This window comes from Dermochelys coriacea, chromosome 2 (genome assembly GCF_009764565.3).
Source record: "Dermochelys coriacea isolate rDerCor1 chromosome 2, rDerCor1.pri.v4, whole genome shotgun sequence".
Taxonomy (NCBI): Eukaryota; Metazoa; Chordata; order Testudines; family Dermochelyidae; genus Dermochelys; species Dermochelys coriacea.
In genome coordinates this window covers 191,450,116-191,467,525 of record NC_050069.1, presented here as the reverse complement: position 1 = coordinate 191,467,525, position 17,410 = coordinate 191,450,116, and the positions used below count along the sequence as shown (strand labels likewise).

At 36.5% G+C, this 17,410-nt stretch overlaps 1 protein-coding gene across 2 annotated transcripts in view; it reads left to right on the top strand.

The window, feature by feature from the left end:
* Positions 1-17,410, top strand: part of DNAJC13 (DnaJ heat shock protein family (Hsp40) member C13) — a 106,414-nt gene that overhangs the window by 49,761 nt on the left and 39,243 nt on the right. The window contains exons 19-32 of one of the 2 annotated variants that reach the window (XM_038392552.2): positions 69-164; positions 379-522; positions 2,338-2,352; positions 3,244-3,326; positions 5,002-5,155; positions 7,366-7,469; positions 7,562-7,721; positions 9,170-9,232; positions 9,695-9,796; positions 10,216-10,320; positions 12,215-12,417; positions 13,091-13,175; positions 13,429-13,583; positions 14,523-14,568. In XM_038392552.2, the coding sequence (XP_038248480.1) occupies positions 69-164; positions 379-522; positions 2,338-2,352; positions 3,244-3,326; positions 5,002-5,155; positions 7,366-7,469; positions 7,562-7,721; positions 9,170-9,232; positions 9,695-9,796; positions 10,216-10,320; positions 12,215-12,417; positions 13,091-13,175; positions 13,429-13,583; positions 14,523-14,568 (1,515 nt within the window). The remainder of the gene's footprint in view (positions 1-68; positions 165-378; positions 523-2,337; positions 2,353-3,243; positions 3,327-5,001; positions 5,156-7,365; positions 7,470-7,561; positions 7,722-9,169; positions 9,233-9,694; positions 9,797-10,215; positions 10,321-12,214; positions 12,418-13,090; positions 13,176-13,428; positions 13,584-14,522; positions 14,569-17,410) is intronic. The other variant, XM_038392553.2, reaches the window with a different exon arrangement.

The window sequence follows — 17,410 nt, the reverse complement described above, 5'->3', positions numbered from 1 at the left end:
CTGGTATGACTTTCTGTTGAATTCAGAGAACAGTTATGGAATACAAATTATTTCTTTTGTGGCTTTAGCCACCAGGTTTGCTGGCATATCTGGACAGTGCTGATCCTGTTCCTGAGAAGGATGCTGACCGGATGCATATTAGGGATAACTTAAAAATTGCAACTGTAAGTAGAAAAATTGTATTTTATCTAAAAAGAATGGTGAGCTTAAAATGACTGATTCTCTGTTCAGCTGTGTAACTTGTTCCATGTACCGTACATGCTATTTAAATGGGGGAGGGAGGGGAGAAACTGTGGTAAAATATTGATGCTCATCTTCTCCAGTACATTTATTAATAGAAATTTAATCACAAGCTACTGATAGGTTTTTGTTCCACAGGACCAGTATGGCAAGCTTAGTAAGGTGCCCGAGTGGCAGAGATTGGCTGGAAAAGCTGCTAAAGAAGTAGAAAAATTTGCCAAAGAGAAAGTGGATCTGGTTTTGATGCACTGGAGGGACAGAATGGGCATTGCTCAAAAAGAGGTAAAAATGCAATAGACAAGTTTAAGAGAAATTTGAGATTAAAAAACACTAAAAGTCACTAGTTACCATGCTGTGTAAACACTGGGCTTTTTTCCATGACTAATGCAGTATAACTGGTAGGTTTTAGCCCTGGTTGATTTCAAGGACTACGGTGGAAATATTGATTCTTGGCTTTAACTGTGAATCTGCTATTTAAAATACTGTTACAAAACATTAGTTCTTTGTTTCCAGGTTTATACATTTTTGCCTCTTTCCTTTTCATTTTTAGCTAGAAATGTGAGCGAGTGAGTGATTGTAGTGAATCAGTTGAGGTGGGAGGGGGCATATTAGTATCTTGCAGACATGTCACTTGTCATGCACACATTTCCAACTTGCATAACCACTTTTTTTTTTTTTTTTTGCTTAAACTAATTACCTAGGAAACTAGACTGCAACTGGATTCTTTTGCACCCTTCTGGGTATGAGCATCTTACAGAAGTTAGAGCAGCAGAAATCCTTAAGAGGCTGCTGCAGAAACACCCTTTTAAACAATAATGTGGTAGGAAAATATTCAAGGATTTTCAATGTGTATTTGAGGTGTATATTCATTTGGTATATTTATTCATTTAGTATCACTGTGCTTCACCTGACTTTGTATCTGTTTGGAAGAATAGAACATTGCCTTGAATGGATAGACTTAAACTTTTGGTATCGGAATTTCTTCCACTTTTACAGATCCAGACTAACACGGCTACCCCTCTGATATTTGATAGTAATGGCGGATTTTTACTTTAAGGTGGTCACCTGGCTCTTGTTCAGTCTGTGCCACCTCCTCAGTACTTACATTATTTAAGATGGTGTAGGTCTGTGTGTTCAGCAGCTATATTCTCTTAATATCCAAGAGGTTACCCTGTTTTTCTTGTTGAGGAAACTGGAGGGTGCCGTGAGAATCCCCCTTGACTTTTCCTTGCATTTATTTTATGCTCCATCATTCCTCCTCTTCCCCATCCTTTCTGTGTGGTGGTTCTTTTGTGGTTATAAAACTCAGTTGATGAGACTTACCCCTTTTTTCTTGCTCTTATAATTCCAACTTTTTTGTCCCTAGTCCTTTCTTGCTCACTTTTTTGGTTTTCTCACGACTAAGCTTGGCATTCTAGTCAATTAGCTTCCTCTAAGTGAAACATAAATTGCCCAATCTCTGAAGTTTCAGTTCTTCATTTAGAAGTTCATCATTTTCAGTTTGCTGCCCATACATAGGAAAGATGGGAAAAGTAGGGGAACACAACATATCACATCTGATTTTTAACACTTTCTCCTGATTTCTGATCTAAATAAAGTCTTAAAGTAAAACACAAATGACACAACTTAGAAAAGTAAGAAATGATGTGGGTCCTGTGACAGGTTTACTCTGATTTAGCTTTAACAAATGTTACACAGAAATAGGCCAAACAACATTCTTCGTGGGATAGAGTGAAAATTCAGACCAAAATAAATCAGAGACGTATGGATTTTTTTTATTTTAGCTGAATTTCTCAGTAAAATCTAAGTATGAACGCTTACAGCTTTTCCTTGATGTCTTCTTTACTTGGGAAGGATAAACCATGAATACACAATAAGTAACAGACATGGCTCCGCAAAACAAAATTCTGAGCTCTTTCACTTTTGATGATCAAATTAATAAAGGGAGATTGTGATTCTTATCCATCAAATTATATGGAGAGTATTTGTTGTGGTAACATTTTATAACTCTTTGTTACCATATAAAATATTTTTAGTGGCTGTATCTTATTTTGTTTAAATATTCCTCTTTTCTTTCTACTTTCCAATCACAATCAGGACAGAAACAATATGGTGAGTCTGTGTACTACTTTTGTGGCTTATGTTTCTTTAAACTCTGCCTGGCATGTGGTGTCTTGTCTAGCAGTGCATTTTAGATGTTGATCAAAGAATCTTTCAATTTCCAAGTTGTGGGTGTGACTCTTCTCTCTCCTCTCCTCCCCTCCTCCGGCTACTTATAGATCCTTTACTTCTGAACAACAAAGTAGCCTTTTGTGTTCTCCAGCTTTGTGGCTGCCAGTCTTACTGTGGGTATTGTCTCCTGAAAGATTGGTCTGGTTTTGCTCCCCAGTCACTCTCTTTGGCTTAGTGCAAAAGAGTTTTCCTGCATGGTTAATATATGCATGTAATACAGTATATTTAAATACAGGATTACCCAGCAGTTTTTGCTTATTCTTTATTTTAGTGTGCATATGGTGATGGGATTTCATTTTTTTTATACGAGATAAGGGGTAACTGTGTATGATAAAAGTACATGGCTGCAAGTTTTCCTGGCATGGCTTGATGACCTTTGTCGGTAATTTTAGTATTAATATGGTGCAAGTCACTAACTAAAGATTTCAGTTGTGGTGTTCTGTTGTCATTGCCTGTGACATCACTGATTAGAAAACGGCATCACTAGTAGTAAGTGTTCTCTTGGAAAGCCAAGATCTCTTAGGAACAGCCAGTGAAAACAAAGCTTACTTTTCATGTTTAAAGTAACACTAGAAACCCACTTTTTTATAAACACGTGCGCTGAAGTGAAATTATCCTGGTATCTGCAAAAAGAAAAGGAGTACTTGTGGCACCTTAGAAACTAACAAATTTATTAGATCATAAGCTTTCGTGAGCCACAGCTCACTTATCCTGGTATCTGTTATTGCTAATTGTCCTAGCCCTAAATTTGGCATCTTTTTCTATTTGCAGAATGTTAATCAGAAGCCAGTAATACTAAGGAAACGAAGGCAAAGAATAAAAATAGAAGCAAACTGGGATCTCTTCTATTACAGGTAAATATCTAGAATAAATGTGTTGACTTTAATTCATCTGTTTTGGTTAATAAATCACGGCCATTCACTTGACAGGTATAGAAGCCCTAACTCAAAGCTACAGCTATAAAGGTAGAGTTTAAACAGTACAACCTGAAATATTTGACATGAACTTTAACAAATGCAATGTATAGAGCAAAAAATACTCAAATGCACTAGGGAAATTCTTTAGTCTGCTTTTGGAATGCATATGGCCAGCCGTAATCTCTCTTGCTTTTGACTTTGCCTACTCAGATACACTTGACAAGACTGTGACATTTTTGTAAGACACAACTATAGCATGTTTCCCTTTTACCATTTATGCTGTCACTTGTACAACCAAGTCCCAGGAGGTAGATTGCATTTCAGAGTACTAATAGGGTTAATGTTTTTGAAAAGTAGGGTATTGCGATTTCAAGAACCTTATTTTAGTTAATCAGCTGGTTTCTGGATTTATTTTAAGGTAGAGTGGATGTCTTGTCTGATGCTCATAAGACACTAAAGATATGGCTACACAGCAGAGAAAAAACCATGGCTGGTCCCTGTAGGGTTGGAGGGTTCCAGAGCTCAGGCTCCATCCCAAGCCTGGAAGTCTACCCAGCAATGAAATGGCCCCACAGCCTGAGCCTTGTGAACCTGAGTCAGCTGACACGGTCCAGCTGCAGGTTTTTCTTTGTGTGTAGACAAACCCTTAGACTAGTGGTTCTCAAACTTTTTTTTTTTTTTTTTAAAACGCAGACCACTTGAAAATTGCTGAGTTTCAACGGACCCACTTAATGATCTTTCCAAATGTTGTTTGTACCATTAGCTAACTATTGTAAAGCGCTTTGGATAAAAGAGCTATATTTAAAAAAAAAAAACACTTTATAATTAACTTTTTTTGTTCTACAAATAAAAGCACACTTCGTATTTTAATATCAGTAGCCTTACCCTTCTAATGCGATAGATGTGCCCTCTCTCCCCTGCTATGGCAGCTCCCAAGCTGGGGCTGGGAAGGAAGGCGGGTGTGTCTCTCCCTCTCTTCCCCGCTGTGGCAGTCCCCGAGCTGGGGCTGGGAAGGAGGGCTGTTTCTTCCTGGCAGCCGCAGACCTGGAGCTGGGGAAAGTCACCTCTTTGGCTGCCACAGCCCTGCACATCCCAAATTCCCCCCACGCCCTCTTCTCACTCCACTGCCCCCTCCGACCTACCCCCTATTCCCCTGCAAGGCCACCACCTCACCTTACATGTCTTTTCCAGGGTCCAGGCACCTAATTAGTGGAGCCATGCCTGCACAGCGCCACTAATTAGGTGGGTGGCCCTTCATTCTCTTGCGTATGGCTGCCCAGGCGCACATCTTAGAGGGAACGATCTGCAGACCACGTGACTGGAGCTCGTGGACCACTGGTGGTCCACGGACCATGGTTTGAGAACCTCTGCCTTAGACTAATAACAAAGTAGGCATATTGAGCAAGTCACTACTGTAACATCAGAATGATTTAAACACAAATGAGACCTTGTTTTGTATAAATCAAGAATAAGATGGCAAAGCATATTCACTTCTGTACTATTCATTGAAGTACAGTATGCTCTGATGTGCATGGCAGGTTTTATGCATTTTAAACTATCTTTATCAACATTAAAACAGTTAAACTTTTTTACTAGCCATGCTTTCTCCTAGATTTCTTCAAGATCATGCCAAGTCAAATTTGATTTGGAACTTCAAAACACGGGAAGAGCTGAGAGATACTCTTGAATCCGAAATGCGGGCATTCAATATTGACAGAGAACTTGGCAGTGCTAATGTCATCTCATGGAATCATCACGAGTTTGAGGTAAACTTTCCCAATATGTTTTATTTAAGTCACTAATATTGTATCCTAGTGTCCTTACGCATCAGCTTTTTTTAGTAACATTCTAAATGAGTATTGTACACTACCTTTGTCAATAAATGATTGGACAGAGTGTATGAACTCAAAGCTATGAAGGAGAAAGCAGGCACGTTCTCTGTATGGTGCTGGTTTTTTTTAAATTCAAATTCACTATCTACAGGCCATGCAGACCAGTCCCCCTCCAGGAAGGGTATATGGACCTTTTTTAAAGGAATCGCTATGAATTTACCTCATACATCCAGATTAAATGGTCTTGTACAGGCAAGACAAATCTCTGATCAGCCAAGAGGGATTCTAAATATATTCACTAAACCCACAAATTATACATATATTTATATAATTTCACTTAACAGTGAAAGTGGCAGAGATCTTTAGATATGGCAAAATTATACACATAAGTAGACTTGTCTGCAGTGCTTCAACACATGGATTCAAAGATGAATTCATCTTAGAGAAGCTGTCATTATGACATGTTCAATTAAAAGTGAATAATAATCAACAAGTGCAAAGATCAGTGTGGTACCAAAACACTTGGAGGGGTTGGCTTTCAGAAAGCTTACTAAATATTAGGCAGCTCATCTAAAGTCCTGAATAGATTGGATATCAAATCGCATGCAGAACATTGATGCTTCTGGGAAGAATAAGCCCTTCAAGACATGTCATTGACACAGTAACTTTTAACCTTTGACACCACCAGGGTAAAAAAAAAATTCCATATATCAAAACTATATTTTGGAAATGGGTAGTATTTCTCTAAGGGGTCACATAAGCCAAGAGGCCATAACTAGGTGGGAACAGAATAAACTGACTTGCCTAGATCTATTTCAGACTTCAGGTGTCCTCTTCTTTTTTTTTTTTTTTTAATATATCATTCAATAATAAAGCCTTCAGATAGCAGATTGTCTCCACAACACAGTGGATTGACTAGAAAACAAAAATAGGAAGCAGAACTTGAGTGCTATTGGTGGCAAACCACCATCTCATCAGTAGGAAGGGTCCACTAGAAATAACTAAATCCAGCTTTACATCTCCAATAAATACAATCAAACAATCTCAAACTCTGCACAGTACATCATAAATACTTTCTGCAGTTGTTCAGATTGATATTTTGGTCACATATGAAAAGCTTACAGAAAACTTGTGTATTTATTTATATATGGCTTTAGAAAAAGCCTATATTCTGAGATCCCCTCCCAAATCTACAAAACCTGAGCATATCACTGCAGTGTATGTCACAAGAGGAAATCTAAAAGTACAATGTGACTAAACAGGGGGAACATACTATACTTCAGATTGATCCAAGAGTGGTTTGAGGTATATTGGCATTCTGTCAGTAAACTATCATAACCTGCAAGAAATAGACGCTGGTTTGTAATGCCACACTTAAAACATTTTAACTTGCTTTTGTATTCTTGCAGGTATCTTTACATGCAAGCATTCTTATATTAGTGGTTTTTAATTGAGGATGGGTGAAGGGTAAAAAGCTTAACTTCATCTTGGAACCCATTAACTCATGTAATTACGTGATTTTATTTGTACTCCTGCTATTCCACTGTTTCCTCTAGGCTTTGCAACACCTATTTGACTTATTAAATGTTAGCTGTTACAATGCTGTACTGTATCCATTATTGTAGAGATCCCTGTACTAGATTGTTTAAACAATGTGCTTAAAAGGTGTTTAGTATAATGCTTCAGTTTTAGGTAAATGCTTTGTTTTAAAATACATAGTGTATTAGAGTATTAAAATTCCCTCTGGATTTCCAGAGGCTTTGTGCCACTTAAAGTATTGTGGCTGTCTGGAAACAAGTTGGATATCAACTATTCTTTAGAATGTCAGTTTCTAGTCTTCATCCGTGTGTAAAGAAGTAATTTCTCATCTGTAAATGTGTAGGTTAGTAAAATGACAACTGAACTGTCATTTAGAATAGCAATTAAAATATAAATCGTATTTCATAAATGTTGCTTATTAAATCTTACTGATTATTGCAGGAGAGAGGCTCCTCCAAAAAGAAAAAACAAACAAATCATACTGAGCATGTTAAGCCATGAAATCAAATAAAATATAGATTACGTGTGACAGCTTGTTAAAAACTCAATTTTAAGTTTATAATCTGAAATAACAAGTGGTTTGTATATGTATGTTTCATTTATAGGTTAAGTATGAGTGCCTTTCAGAGGAAATAAAAATAGGGGATTATTACCTGAGATTATTGTTGGAGGAAGATGAAACTGAAGAGAGTGGAGCAATCAAAAAATCGTGAGCCACGGTTCAGTTTGTCTTCCTTAATTTTTTTTTCCTGAGGTTTAATGCATGTTTCTTTCAGTGTGAACTTTCTTCCGTTTTTGCAGGTATGAATTTTTCAATGAACTTTATCACCGCTTCTTGCTCACCCCTAAAGTGAACATGAAATGTTTATGTCTACAAGCACTGGCCATTGTTTATGGAAGATGTCATGAAGAAATAGGACAATTTGGTGACACTAAATATATTGTTGGGATGTTGGAAAGGGTGAGTTTTCTTTGGCTGGTATTTTTAGATAAAAATGTTAATTGGTGGCTAAGAATTGTTTAGTCATTGATATGCTGCTGTCCAGTTTAGATTTTGGTATTGCAGATTTAGCCTGAAGTTTCATTTGGAAGTTACTGCTGGATTGGGTCATTTTTTAGTCAGTTTCTCTCCTCTAACTTGGTCTTAATTGATACGTTCTGCTGATGGAAGTCTATGATGATGGCATTTTTAGTCACGTTACTTTTAATATGCAAGAATAAATTTATTTGAAATGGGACTAATAGAAGCACTACCTAAAGAGTAAAATAGAGATGAAAACAATATGCACAGCATTCAATGCAGTTTTTTAGTCTTCCGCTTATTCCTGAAGCACATCAGGGTTTAACAGCAAACTTGGAATTTTTGCTTCCCTGTGGAGAGTAGACCTTCCACTAAGGGAGATGCTTTACCTTCAGAATGGCTTGTTCAAAGTGCTTTGGCAGGGATCTTTTAGGCAGCATGTTTTCCCCAAAACTGTGGGTGTACTAGTATATTTAAGGATGATGGGTTGGAATTGTTTGTAACTGTAAAAACGTGGAAACCCTTTAATGGTAAAGGCAGACACAAACCATGTTTAAGTACAGTTGAGTTAAAAGGTTCTAATTCTTATGCCTGTTTAATCTGTTGAAGGTGAATTGAAGAGATTTGGCCCATTGACAGGGTAGTTCATGGTTGCACTTCTCTAGCAGCAATTGAAATTAACATTTTAAACTTTAGAGAGCTGCCTTTTTTACTATGTTCTTGTCTTAGTTTGGCAGTTCTTTCTGAAGAAACACTAACTCAAGCCTTAAATGGGAGCTCATCTTTCATTTAAATGCATTTAAATTATAAACTCATACATGCTTTAATACCGAATCAGTATTAGGATAGAAGGTAATAAAAATCAGTTAACCTTTAAAACTCCATTTCACAGTGAAATCTATAGCATGTCTATTTGGCAGTGGTATTTTTACCTTTCCCATAACATGAACAATTAACATGGATTAGGTGTGGTTCAGAAGAAAGTTCCATGCTTGAAATTACTTTGCATAAACAGACTTCACAGCAAACTGTAGAAATTATTCAAGAACTATTTTTAGTATGAAAACAAATCCAATAATACTACCAAAATTAGTGAGACTGTTTGTTTATAGTGACTTGCAAGATATTTTTGAAAATGTTTGAGACTTTTGTAACATGTTTGCCAAACTATTTTATGTATACATTTTTCTGAAATCTTACTGTTATAAATAGCCTTATCTGTTTTTGCACAGTTTTTATGTTTGTCACGAGATATTGGAGAATTGGATTTTACTCTCTGGTTAATGCAACATGCTAATTTTTTGATGCTTGATTAATTTGTATTTCCTGTTGGACATTTTTGACGTTTTTTCTCTCTTCTCCCCCCCCCCCCTTTTTAACCCCAAAAGTGTACTGATAGACTTGAGCGGGACAGATTAATACTATTCCTTAACAAGCTCATTTTAAATAAGGTAGGAGATTTTGTTGTTCTAGTACTTAAATGTATCCATGCTTCATGAATTTTCTTTTCTTAAACTGTTAAAATGATCTCCAGTTTGAAACTAATGCTCTGAGTTAATTTTAAAAACTGTAACTGAATATCTAATCTTGTGTTTACTTCATGGAAAGAAAGATCTCTTATTAGATGCAAATGTTAAGGGTACAACTCTCTCCATTTCTGGCACAGATGCTATATCTGTAGGCATGATTTAGGATTTTTGAATGGGTAATGAGGGGATAAGGAAGTATAAATGTTCTGTGCTAGATTTCTAAAGAACATAGTTGAGCGTGAGGAGGAGAGTTGAAATCTCACCTTTGAATCCCATTTAAAATACTATACAAAGGTGGCTCTCACAGTGCTTTTTACGTGTCCATAACACACTTCTATAATGCTCACATGAAATAAATGTGAAGGTTTTCTCTCTTGTTTACAGAAAAATGTTAAAGACCTCATGGATTCAAATGGCATTAGAATCCTTGTGGATCTGCTTACCATGGCACATCTCCACACAAGCAGGGCTACAGTACCATTGCAAGTATGAGGTCTTTTGTTTTTTTCACACTGTACCTTTTTTAAGGAAATTTTTAAAATCAGACACTGTTTTAAAGGGTGCTTGATCAGAAACTAGGATTTTATGAAATTCAGTCTTTTAAGACTGATATCTTTCACTTATAAAAATGTTGAAAAACTCACAAAAGTAAGGAAACAGGCTGAAGTTTCTCTACCAACCATAACTTTGTCCTTGTTTCCCTGCACATACTATTTACAGTCTAAGCCTTCTTTAGCACCACCCAACTCTGATACCCCCCTTGTAATGCAGATCAGGCAATAACAGTCTTGTAAAATCACCTCCATAAACTAGCTAGCTTCCAAATTGATAGTCATATGGGATCAAGACTGGATCTTGCATTAAATTGGTTACATCATTTTGTATATAAATATTTTAACTTTTAGAGCAATGTGATTGAAGCAGCACCTGATATGAAGAGAGAAAGTGAGAAAGAGTGGTACTTTGGCAATGCAGATAAAGAGAGGAGCGGTCCTTACAGCTTTACAGAGGTATCGTACTCTTTTTGTGACTGATTCATAAAATAATTAAACTTAAGAATGGCCATATTGGGTCAGACTAGCCCAATATCCTGTCTTCCAACAGCGACCAGTGCGAAAATGAACAGAACAGGGTAACTGAGTGATCCATCTGCTGTCGTCCAGTTTCAGCTTCTGTCACTCAGAGGCTTAGGGATGCCCAGAACATGGGGTTGTGTCTCTGACTAGCTTGGCTAATAGCCATTGATGGACTTATCCTCCATGAACTTATCTAGTTGTACTTTTGGACTTCACAACATCACCTGGCACTGAATTCCACAGGTTGACTGTGCATTGTGTGAAGTATTTCCTTATGTTTGTTTTAAACCTGTTTCCTATTTTCATTGAGTGATCTCTGTTTCTTGTGTTTATATGAAGGGGTAAATAAGATTTCCTTACTCACTTTCTCCACACCATTCCTGGTTTTGATAGAGGTATCTCACACACACCCAGTAGTCTCTCTTCTAAAATAATCAATCCCGGTCATCTTAATCTCACCTCATACAGATGCTGTTCCATACCCTTAGTAATTTTTGTTGCCCTCTGTACTTTTTTCCAATTCTAATGTATCTTTTTTGAGATGGGGTGTGGGCATACTCTGGAGATGTATATGTACTGACATTATGATATTATCTATCACTTTCCTAATGGTCCCTAACATTGTAAGGGGTGTGTGGTTTTTTTTTTTTTTTTTTTTTTTTTTTTTTGGACAGCTGCATATTTAGCCAATGTTTTCAGAGAACTATCCACAATGACCCCAAGATCTCGATCTCGATCTCTCTCTCTCGAGCTATGACAGCTAACTTAAATCCCATAATTTTGTACGTCTAGTTGAGATTGTTTTCCAGTGTGCATTACTTTGGAATCGGTGTTCCTTTTTCAAAAGGCCAGGATATTGTGTCTTTTTTATAAAAGAGCTGAATAGAAGAGGAAAGAGTCTACACTGTTATGCACATTGTTTAGCATAAGTTATCAGATATTGGGTACAGCTAGATAATCCTCCCCCACCAAGTTTGAGACTTCATGGAGTCATACGTAATAAAGGAGAGTGATACTGTCACCACCTCTCTGACTGTAACTGGCATTCTAATAGCATGGTGGAGTTCCACAAGCTACTGCTTGTACCTGCCGTATGGTGGAATGAATTTGTCTTCTAGTTTACTGCTCTCTGAGCCAGTTGGAGGTCCATCATAAAGTCTTATTTAACATGAAAATGGTATTAAAATGTAAAGATGTGCACTGGCATACCAAATTACTGTTGTAATGAATTGTCTTACACTTAGTCCACATCCAATATATATTGTTCTGATGGTACCCAATAAGCTTAATGTACACAACCTCTGAAAAATATGGGTATGGCACATTTAATGTAGTTTTGATTCATAAGCTTCTAATTTTGTTGTGCTAAGGAAAGATTAAATTCTCAAAGGAAAGCAGTGATCTGATCATTTTGGATACGGTGTTTGTGCATTTTATCTTTGTAACACAAACTACCAAATGGTGTATAAAATAGTATTTTTAAGAGTACTAGAATCAAACCTTTTAGAATTATAATTCTGTGTAGTCTCCAAATGAGATCAGTAATCCAATTTACTAGAATGACTTAAATTCAGTTGAAAATCTCTTCCAAGTTGGTTTTCTTTTGCTTTTCTAGACCCTTTTTTCCTATCCTACACATGGGTAGATTTTACAGTTCTTACAGGGAACAGGAATATTTTAGGCCATATTGGTTTTTCATAGCAAAAAATCTTGGAGGGCATCTGATTTTATATGCATTGAGCTACCAAGACAAGTAATTAAAAATGCCAGAAAACCTTACTGCTTATAGTGTGAAGCATCTAATTTGTACCTCCTGACTTTAAAAAAGATGCAGGAATTATGGACCAAGGGAAAGCTGACTCCAAAAACGCGTTGTTGGGCTCAGGGTATGGATGGCTGGAGACCATTGCAGTTTATCCCTCAGCTTAAGTGGTGCTTGCTAGCCAATGGACAGGCTGTGCTGAATGAGACTGACCTTGCCACACTTATCCTCAACATGTTGATCACAATGTGTGGCTATTTTCCCAGCAGGTAATGAGTCTTTTTAGTTTCAAGAGGAGAAAATGGCTGTAACTTTCCATGGTTGTAGCAAATGTGCATAATTGCTATTCCAGTTTAATTGATGCATTAAATGGGAGAAATATGCATCTACCGTCTCGTAGCAAATTTCATTTGATTAGTGAACATGGAAGTTTAATCTTTCTACCATGAAGGCAGAGATGAACTAACACAGTTTTATGATGGGACAAAGATAAATCCATCTAATAGAAGTGCGATAAAACTTCATGGTCACTGCTTCTCAAACTGAAATTACAGTAATTTAACATTGTCTTAAAAATGTAACAGAAGTGAATGTCTCCAGTTACTTTGATAGCATTAGAAATATAATCAAACTTTTTATAACTTTTCTTAAATAGATAGCTAATCTCATTGTTTCCATACTTAATGTTGAATTTTCCTAAACCTCACTGATTCTATATCAAAGCTAAGACCAGGTGAAAGTTTGATGAATATTTAAGAAATGAGGATAGAAAACTTGTCAGAATGTATTCAGGATCTTGATAGCAACCCAGTCCATTGGATCAAAATCTAAAATCTGCCTGAGAAATCAGTTCAAAAACATTTTAAAATAAAAGCACAAATACTGTATTTATATTTATGTATTATACACTAAAAACATTGATTGGGAAAATACATATTTTAGGGATCAAGATAATGCCATTATAAGACCTTTGCCCAGAGTAAAGAGGCTGCTTTCAGACAGTACTTGCCTTCCCCATATTACTCAGGTAAGTTGCTTGTTTTGTCAGTCTGTTCTTTAGAAATGTGTAACTATCCAGAAATGATTCCCGCTAACTTAATATAATTTAACAGTTATTGTATCCTGGGCTGTTTTACTTTATTCTTTCTGCTATATTTCACTAACATTTTTTGGGTTTAATCATTCAATTTTGATTAGCTGGTTAAAGTTAGTTTGTTTTATGGCTACTGATCATCTAAAATTTGTAGCTGCTCCATATAAATTCTCTGTCTTCATTTCAGCTGCTGTTGACGTTTGACCCTATCCTTGTTGAGAAAGTTGCCATATTGCTGTTCCACATCATGCAAGATAACCCACAATTATCTCGTTTTTATCTAAGTGGAGTATTCTTCTTTATCATGATGTACACAGGTTCCAATGTACTTCCTGTTGCAAGGTAAGGACAAGAGGAATGGTGAAAATAACAATTTTAGGTATTTATGCTTGGAACTGCCTCTGCATATTAATACCCCTAACTAGATGGGGGAACCTGTTACTTCTATCAAGCAGTGAACAGCAAGGGTTTTTATAGTGGCTTGCTTGTTTGCTTCTGTACCAAGTGATTTAAACTATAAAAAAAAAATAAAATAAATAAACTTTACCAAAGTGGACATTTACAGTTTTGTTGAACTGAAGTAGTGTTTGGGGGAGTGTGTGCATATACTGTGTCCAGCTGTACAGCTAAAATCATACATCTGGTCAAGGTTTCTATTGACTTAAAGCCATGAGAGCAAGTTCTAATTATCTGTACATAATACCAGAATTAGAAGAAATATTATAGGCTTTTGATGTGTACTATTTGAGCTTTTATTTTTATAATAGTTGGGTTTCAACAAAGGCTCTGATCTCACAATGAGATTCATATAAGGGTCCATAAAACTCATTGCAGGATCAATGCCTAAAACACTTCATGTAAACATTCACGTTTATCAGACTTGTATCTTCAAGCATATCTAAATGGCTTTCTATTAAGCTAATGAATTTGAGTTTTAAAGCAGTTTTGCTGCATGTAATAAATTATTCTTCCCATACATTATGAATTCAAAGTCTGTGCTCTGATACAACAGAATGTCAGAAATAAGTTCTCTGTTTGTAAATTAGTCATTTACAACTTGTAAATATGTCACTGATCTCTTGATATCTAAAGTAAAAAATTCAAAGCTTTCTATAAAGCTTATAGGAGGCAAAAAAATCTAGGGTTAAGCTATAAATTTGATATGAAGACGGGACTGAAATGAAAAAGCAAATGCATTTTTGAATCAGCATCTATACTGCTCTTTTCTGCAAAGCCGCTTTGAGAATAGCACTGAACTGAAAAACATTACTTTTCTCCTAGGTTTTTGAAGTACACTCATACAAAACAAGCTTTCAAGTCTGAAGAGGTGAGTGGAAATTACTAGTATAAAAATAATTTTTGCTCTCATAAACGAAGGTAATTCATTCTATATTAAATATTTTCTGAAGTATACGCCTTCAGTTTTCAATCTTTCTACCTTGTGCTTACATCCTCATCATAAATGGACACTCTCGCCTTCTATTTTGTTAAAGATAAACATTCTTTCCCCTCCTTGCACTTATGTTTAAAGTCCTCTTTTTTTAAAAAAAACAAAACAAAACAGAAAAACCAAACAAGCCCCAAAACTCCCTCACCTTGAGCAGACAACTACCTAATTCTCTTGGCTGTGTTGCTTGTGACTGTTGTGCATTGTCAGTAATTCATTACAAAACGAACTATATTCCCTCACCAAATACAGGGCATAGAGACTCCTGTATTCTTGACTTCTGTCAGTCAAGTCTGCTTTGAATCTCCTTTAGAAAGCATCCTGTTTGTAATATCTGTACTTTCTCTTGGTTTCTAGAGAAGACCATGAAGAAATGCCATTTGCACAGCCAAGTAACTTTTTCCTGCTGCTCATTCAATCTGGCCTAATCAGTGCATTAAACATACTCTTCTTCTTTCCTAAACTCAAACCAAGCATTGGCAACTAAGATGTGAAGAAGTTTATTTTAGTAGTGCTACAAATAGTGATTGGAGTAACAATCCAAGCAACTACTTGTTCCTCTTACAATTAGACCCTTTGAGACACCTAGATCTCACTGCTTACCACCTCTCCAGGCAACATTCCCATTGGCTAAGAGTGGGATTTCACTAGACACTGCCTATTTGCATGTCTCTTGTGTGCATTTAGGCATGTAGCAAAAGAACTAACTTGGGTCTTAAAGTGAGGTGAGTGAACACTTTAAGATGACCAGAGAAGTCTTGTTTTCTGAGACTGAATTTTTTGTCCTAGGAAGCTTCAGAATGGGACATTGGCTTGTAATGTGTTAATGAAAAACCTTCACTAGAACCCCATGGAAATAATAGGGGGAAGCACATTCCCTATATTCAGTGGCAGAGAGAGACAAAATCTGGAGGACTCAATTACCTTCCCTATCCAACATCTTGTACAGGAGTAAAATCATACAGATTTGTACAGCTTGTGTGGCCTCTATCTTCCAAACTTGCAGCTAGGATGACTGCAATTGGCATTTCAAAAGAGGTCTGTTCTTCATAACACAAGAGGAAGCAGCTTCGAGCTAAGATGAGTTTGGAGCACCTTCTGCCTTGGCCAGTACACCAATCCGTGAAACTCTTTTTTCACTTTGTGGACCATAAGTCTCTGATATCAGTTGTGTTCCTCCAAGTGGAATAGCTATGTGCACACAGTGCCTAGTAAATGATCAAGCTAAAGGAATCCAGTGAACTATGTCTATTTCTTTTGTTTCTGTTTTTTGGTGTTTCTTTTTTTTGTTTTTTTTTTTGGTGTGAAGTGGCAAAAATGAAGAACTTGGAATTCTAACCATTATTTTTAGGTTGTTATACATTAGGAACTCCTTGTCCAAGTCATTTTAAACATTGTTCCTTGCCAAAGTAGAATTTAACATTACAATTTTGAGATGAATTTAAATTTTGCCAGTTTTAATAGGGAGAAGGCCAATTAGGACTTTTAATGGAAACTTGGTTGCAGCTTAATAAACTGTAGGGAACTACATTGATCCAAGCTAAGGTCTTAATTAACTGTGGGAAGTAGTGCTTGTGGGTGTCAGTCACCTTTTTAAAGGGGATAAATTGCCCTTGCAGAAAGTGCATCTTAATTCACCTACTCTAATTTATGTCAGAGCGTTAAAGCTGAACCAGGGGAGGAGATAGTATCCAAAAGTTGCTGATCGTGCTAGTCTGGTGGTGGTTTCCCAAGGATTGGTTTCTTCCTTTCTTTTGGTATAGAAGGCCTGCAATACATTGTTTTGTCTGAAATGTTTAGCAGCATCTACACTTTAGGGTGACTGTAAAGTCACATTTTAAATCCATATAAAAATTGAATAATCTTACAAAAATATAATTGTAGAGCTGCACTTATATTGCTACTATAGTATGTGTGTCTGTCTGCCTCCCTGTAATACTGTGCCTCTGAATTAAACATCCTTCCTATTAGCATTCTTATAGTAAGCAGGTTCCAAGAACATTCCTTGTTCTGAAACCAGCGTAACTTTCCATGTACTGATCTACTTTACTCAAGGTGTAAGGGATGCTAGCTCACATCAGATTTTTTTAATTCATGATATCAAAAAGGATTTGATATCGTTGCTTGTTAAACTCTTTAAGCTTAAACTAGATCATTGATGTAGCAAACAATTTGACCAGTAAAAGATATGATATAATTCTGTCTGGATAGCTTTTAGGAATTTTAGATAGGAGACCTAGTGACGATTTTGAGTTCTGTAGAGAGACTTGCTGCTTGTTCTAGTCTTGCCATTGGCTGCAAAATGTATATTCTACAATAAACTTCAGTGTCTTATGCTTTCCATTGATGAGCTGAACCATACTGCTCTTTGACATAACTTCTATGACCTTAAGATTAGTCTCTCTTGTAGTCCACTGCTTTATATCGCCAAGGATGGTGGGCTTCACTGCCCTGGGTGTAAAACTGGTATACTTTTTAAAGTGCTATGACTGTTCTGGGTTAGCAACTGTGACTTGCAGTATTCTACTTAGTTGTGTTTCACTCCTTTACAAGTGATGCGAAGATGACTCATGGTCAGCATCCTTTTAAATAATCAGCCTCCTTAGCCACTCTTAAATGCAAGTAGCTGTTACTGACTAGCAAATTTTTGCATACTTGAAGCTATGTAAAGAAATTTTTTACAAACATATTTAAGATCCTAATCAGTTTAATTGAATTCTAC